Source organism: Humulus lupulus, chromosome 5, assembly GCF_963169125.1.
Source record: "Humulus lupulus chromosome 5, drHumLupu1.1, whole genome shotgun sequence".
NCBI classification, from domain to species: domain Eukaryota; kingdom Viridiplantae; phylum Streptophyta; class Magnoliopsida; order Rosales; family Cannabaceae; genus Humulus; species Humulus lupulus.
In genome coordinates this window covers 169,605,066-169,610,627 of record NC_084797.1, presented here as the reverse complement: position 1 = coordinate 169,610,627, position 5,562 = coordinate 169,605,066, and the positions used below count along the sequence as shown (strand labels likewise).

At 32.3% G+C, this 5,562-nt stretch overlaps 1 protein-coding gene across 1 annotated transcript; it reads right to left on the bottom strand.

The window, feature by feature from the left end:
• Positions 1-591: 591 nt before the first annotated feature.
• On the bottom strand, positions 592-2,962 carry LOC133777844 (uncharacterized membrane protein At4g09580). Its single transcript, XM_062217595.1, has 5 exons — positions 2,523-2,962; positions 1,468-1,738; positions 1,217-1,387; positions 917-1,110; positions 592-832 (listed from the first exon to the last, which is right to left on the bottom strand). Exons 1-4 carry the CDS (start codon positions 2,744-2,746, stop codon positions 982-984), a joined length of 795 nt encoding a protein of 264 aa, XP_062073579.1. The 5' UTR covers positions 2,747-2,962; the 3' UTR covers positions 592-832; positions 917-981.
• Positions 2,963-5,562: the final 2,600 nt, after the last annotated feature.

Genomic DNA, 5,562 nt, shown 5'->3' with positions numbered 1-5,562 from the left:
AAAAAGATGGTATGATTATATGGTAAGGCCACCATTAATTTCATTTTATTTAGACAATCTTCAAAAATAGATTTGCCATATGAATGGTGAGAAATCACTTTCCAAACATACATTACCTCTTTTTATAATAATAATATTCGAGGATTTTTAGCGAATTTTTGCCAGTTAGAAGGCACAGTTTTCTTTCAAGGCAGCCTCCTGGAAATGTCAATATTAAATATTTCATATCTAACAACTAATCGGTATAGTGAACATATATTCTACTCTTTTTGTCCATTTTATGGTATAATCACACGCTGCTCTTTACTCTTAATTGTCACTTTATCTCGTTTTGGGCAGGTTCCATAACCCTTTCTCTAATCAAATCTAAACGTACTTTTCACTTCACTCCCCGATATTGTTTCCCCTTTAAGTTTAAACAAGGAAATGCTATCCTTATCTAATTTGATTCGACTTTTCCCCACTTTTTATACCATTTCATTTGGGCTAATCTGATCTTTAGTCTTTACCACACATGTAATTGAGTGAGAAGCACAACATTATGCTTCCCCCAGTGATTTCAATAGGTACGTAAAACATTGAAACCATGGAAACTTGAAAAGATAAGGCCTACTTATACTCTTAAAATATACACATTGAGTTCTTTCCTACTTGCGAAATTAAACAACACATTCACCGCATCCTTTCCCACTCTAACCAACCCCTCCAACCCAACCAAACATCTTTAACCAAGTGTAAATGTAGAGGTAACCACACTTCAGAGAGTTTCATCTTGCGTCACTTCCATAGTTCCATGCATCCATGTGTAGTTGCTACTCATAGTCTGCAGAGGCTGCAAAATGCAGTCAAGACATGACAAAAGGATTAGACAGATAACCATATTTTCCAGTTAGATATTCAGAGAATGAGGGGATACCGAAATGTCTGCCAACAGAACCCGAGTCCATGTTACCCAGCAAACTGAGCTAGTGGCGTAGAGTCCTACGCAGGCTTGTCCTTCGTCACCAGAGTCGGTGTAACTGAGACAAGTCCTATGAGGAACAAAGTGGCAATTGAATTGAAATCATAGAGATCACCAATGGACTGCAGCTCTCCAAGTGCTATTCCAGCCTGCAGATAGATACCAGTATAGTCAACTATAATAAGTAGTAGCATTTCAATAACATATACGAGCAAATGCACGAGCCATTCAACATTGACAAAGAAAGTGTAATACCTTCACGGTAACATAAGCAGCAGGTATGAGACCAATTAAAGTTCCGAAGAAGAATATATGATAAGGCACATCGACAATTGGAGAAGCAACATTGATAAAAGTATTAGGCAAAGTTGGTGTCAGTCTCAGGAAAAGCATGTAGTTCAACAGCCGTTCTCTTCTTTTAGCCACCTGAGAGTAATCAAAAATAGTTTTAACCATTTTGCATGACTAATTAAACCAGAGACAAACAGGCCGAGTGTGCAATTCACCTGTGCTTGGAAGAAATTCAATTTGTCAGGCCAAAGTGAGAAGACTAGGGGACGACCAATCATCTTTGACAAGAAATAGCAAGAAGAAGCACCGGCAGTGGCAGTAAAAACAACAAGAGCCACGCCTCTGAAGACTCCAAAAAGGGATCCGGCAAGCAGAGACATGAACACAGTTCCTGGAATCATGAAAGTCTGCATGAAAATGTATACCAAGCAATAACCCACCAGGACCTGGGCAGTGTAGTCACTTGTGTAGCTTTCAAGGTTATCTCTGCACAAAAAAAGGAGAAAAGCCAATGAACATCTCAAATGACCTTAGTACATTTTATATGAATCTCATTCCTTTTAAGTCTTCCTTAAATCACGCATAAAAGAGAAAAGAAAGAGTCCCACTCAACTCAAGTTAATAAATGTTCTGAGAAGTAAGCAACGAAGTTCTGGTGTATTTAAATTGAACTTCACACCATCCTAGATACTCTCAAATTTGCTTGAGCTCCAATGACTGATTTTTACCTTTTACCTATGGATATATTTCCAGAATTTTCAAACTTTAGGTCGCTATAGATTAAATGAAACATAACTACCCACTTTTGTATGCTATAAATATATATGTAAAAGGTGCCAAGTTTAATATTTTTATTTTGCTAATTATTATTTTATTTTTTTTCCATTTTAGAACAAACAGAGCAGCGACCCAAGAAAAATATTTCGAAAATACAAGCTGATTTGGTAATATAATCGAAAACCCATATCAACCTTAAATCTGGAACCAAACAAGGTAGAAGTAGAACAACAAAACAACTCTCATTTATTCGATTCAAACTTGAAACCCAAATCCTTTCTCGCCAAAACCAATCATCTTAAAACCCAATTGCAGCATCTAGAAAATCGACGATTATATAAACCTTAAAATGATTACACATTACGATAACAAAAATTAAACATGCATGAATATATTATCACCCCCAAAAAAAAAACAAAAATAGAATAACGAAAAACATACATGCAAACCATAAAAAAAATGAAAAAGGAGAAGGGAGGGAAAAAAAAACTACCTGAGTATTTGAAGATCTTCAAGGCTGCGAGGGAGCTTGAGGAAGCTGTAGTCAGAAGAGGGCATGGTTAGGTAAACCCCAAGAAGACCAGCAATGAATCCCAATACCACAGACGAAGCCACGGCCACCTCCCAAAAGCTCAATGGAAACTTATTATTATCGTTGATATTGTTAGATCCCAACCCAACAACCTTCGCATCTCCCTCATTATCATCAGTCATCATTCTGTCTCTCTTTCTCCCTTCTAAATTTTGCCTTCGATTTCCTTGGGTTTCTCGGGAAAACAGAGAGAAAAGGGTAGAAAGATAATGAAAGCCCCAATTCCCTCTTCTTTCCTTTAGAGGCACTTCTTCCTCCGTTGTCTTCTTTCTTTCCTTTGTTTTCTTTCTTATTTCTCTCTAAGATTAGAGAGATAAATTAAACCAAGGGATGAGGAATATTCGCACTTCTGATATTAACTCCAAAAAGCAACTGCTTTCTTCAAAAATAAGGTTAATATATAATAAATAATTAAAAAAATGTGACATAATAATCCAATAAATATTGAAAATTTATTATTTTAAATATTATTAATTATGATGATAATTATTTTATTTTAAATGGACCCAACAAGTGTCGTGTCATCGTCCGTTACCTTCCTTCTGTCGTACAATCCGAAAAATGGTTATATTTGAGATATTTTGTCGTTTGAACAAAATTATAATTTTAGATATAAAAATCAAAGTAAAACTATGTGAAAATATATAAATTTAATTTATAGGTAACACTTTTGTTTTTTGAAATGTAACACTTTTTTCTTGAAAATCGGATTTTGTTATTTTTTTAAAAAATAATATTTTTCATAGTTAATTTTTTTATTTTTGAAAAATATGATATTAATTGCATTTAAAAAAAAAAATTGCTAAAGAGTATATTAGTGGCCAACACTATAAAAATATGATATATTACTATTAGTGTAATCTAATATTAAATTTTATATACTTAAATTTAATAAATATTATTAAGTATCACCAACTAATTGTAAAGTTACACTTTATGTAGTATTGAGCACGTCTGGACACTTATCAACACTTAAAATCACTCTTTAGAAAAATAAGAATGCCAAATAAGCCACGATACTTAAGATTGCCCAGATATTTTTAAGAATGCCCTGCGTCAACCCTTGCATGTGCGCCGCACTCTTGTCTAGCTTAAACTACTATGTAGTTATAGTGCTCCACCTCACCACAATTTTATTAGTGCCAAACCCTAAAATTCCTATTTCACCCTATTGTCTTTTCTTCACTTCAATTTGTTTTTGTCATTTAGCCACTTTATGCTTGAAATGAGACTACTTTCATTTAATATTCTTGCTCTTTCTCTAAGATTTTATTTCTTATCAAAAAATAAAAAATGATTTAAAAATAAATAAGTAAATAAATATATTTTTATTTTGAATTTTTGTAGGTGAAAAAAAATAAATAATAATATATATATTTTGAATTCTTGAATCATAATTAACAATTTTTTTCTTTGGAAATTGAATTAATTTTGTTACTTATTGAGTTTGAGATTTTTTTATTATTATTATTGTTATGTATTTTGTCACTCCTCTAATTCTATGACAATTTTTCTTTGTTTAATAAATTGATATTTTGTGAGAAGATAACTTGATTGTAAATTAATATTTTTCTAAATGTTTAATTCAACTATTTACAACTTCACAAGTTTATTAATTTGGAAGAAATAAATGTGTCATTCTCCCATTAAAAAAAATAATAACTACCTTGCAAATCAATAAATTATAAATATAATTATTCTTGAAATCTCCAATGAAGTGTAAAAGAAAACTTAAATGAGGAGATTTAATAGAAATAGAAAAAAAAAACTAACACACTTATTACATTAAGTAGTTTTTTTTTTTTTAAAAAACTAACTATATACATTAGAAAAACTTCATAATAATATATTGGAAAGAAAACACCAAGTAAAATATCAAAAGAAAACTAACACACTTATCACACCGATGTAATATGTAAAGAATATATTTCTGTAAAATCTTTTTTTGGCTAAACTTTAATTTAGACAAAATATTTTAATTGTTTAAAGAAAAATCAGTAACATATCTCCATATTGATTTTCGGTTTTATTAGCAATATTTTCAGCTGATTTTGTAATGTGAAAAGATCTTTAAGTGTGAATATATTTGTTGTCTTATTTATCTCAAATAATCAATTTTTGGTAAAAATATATTGTGCAAATATCTTAAGATTATTTTCAGGGATTATGTGGGATTATGTCTATTCTGGAATTAAGTTGGTGTCGAAAATGAACATGGTAAAAAGAAATGACCATGTTCGTTCTGCCAGATGAGACTGACTACGTTGCTGACTCATCAGTTTCCTTTTCTGTCGACACAGAATGTATCTGGCTGGCTGATTTCCTAAATCAAAGGAATTTGCAAATTGATTTCAAAGATACCAGAAAATGATGGCCTTGGACGATTTCCCTGCCTATAAATATCTTGCCAAGGCCTTTGGAATTTTCACCTCTTCCATTTTGAATATTTATAAACATTACGTTATTTTGAAGAGTGTGTTTATTTGTAGAGATTAAGTTTGTTCACCTTAATCTTTGTGAGAGTGCTGAGTGTACTTGTGGATATCTATCTAGTCCATTGTAATCAGATAGTGTCTATTTTGAACGTGTTCATAAGGATCTTCGGGAGAGGATTCTATCTAAGTCTCACTTCGGGAGGAAGTGTGCACTCGCTATTCTTTGAAGGGAGTTCAAGAGAATCATCGTTTCATCAAACCAGATTCGTAGAGAAGAGTACAACAAGATTGCGGCAATAGTTTAAGAGGGAGTCTTCATTGTTTAAGTCAATGCTTTTGTACACTTTGTTTCTTTACTAATTGGTTAATTCTCTGGGCGTGGCCCCAAGGAGTAGGTTATCCGAAAGGGTTTCTGAACCTTGTAAAAATTTGTTGTGTTCTTTAATTTTTGCACTGTCTATTTATTGTGTTCAGTTCTGTCGGGACAAGTTCGGATTCTGTTCCGA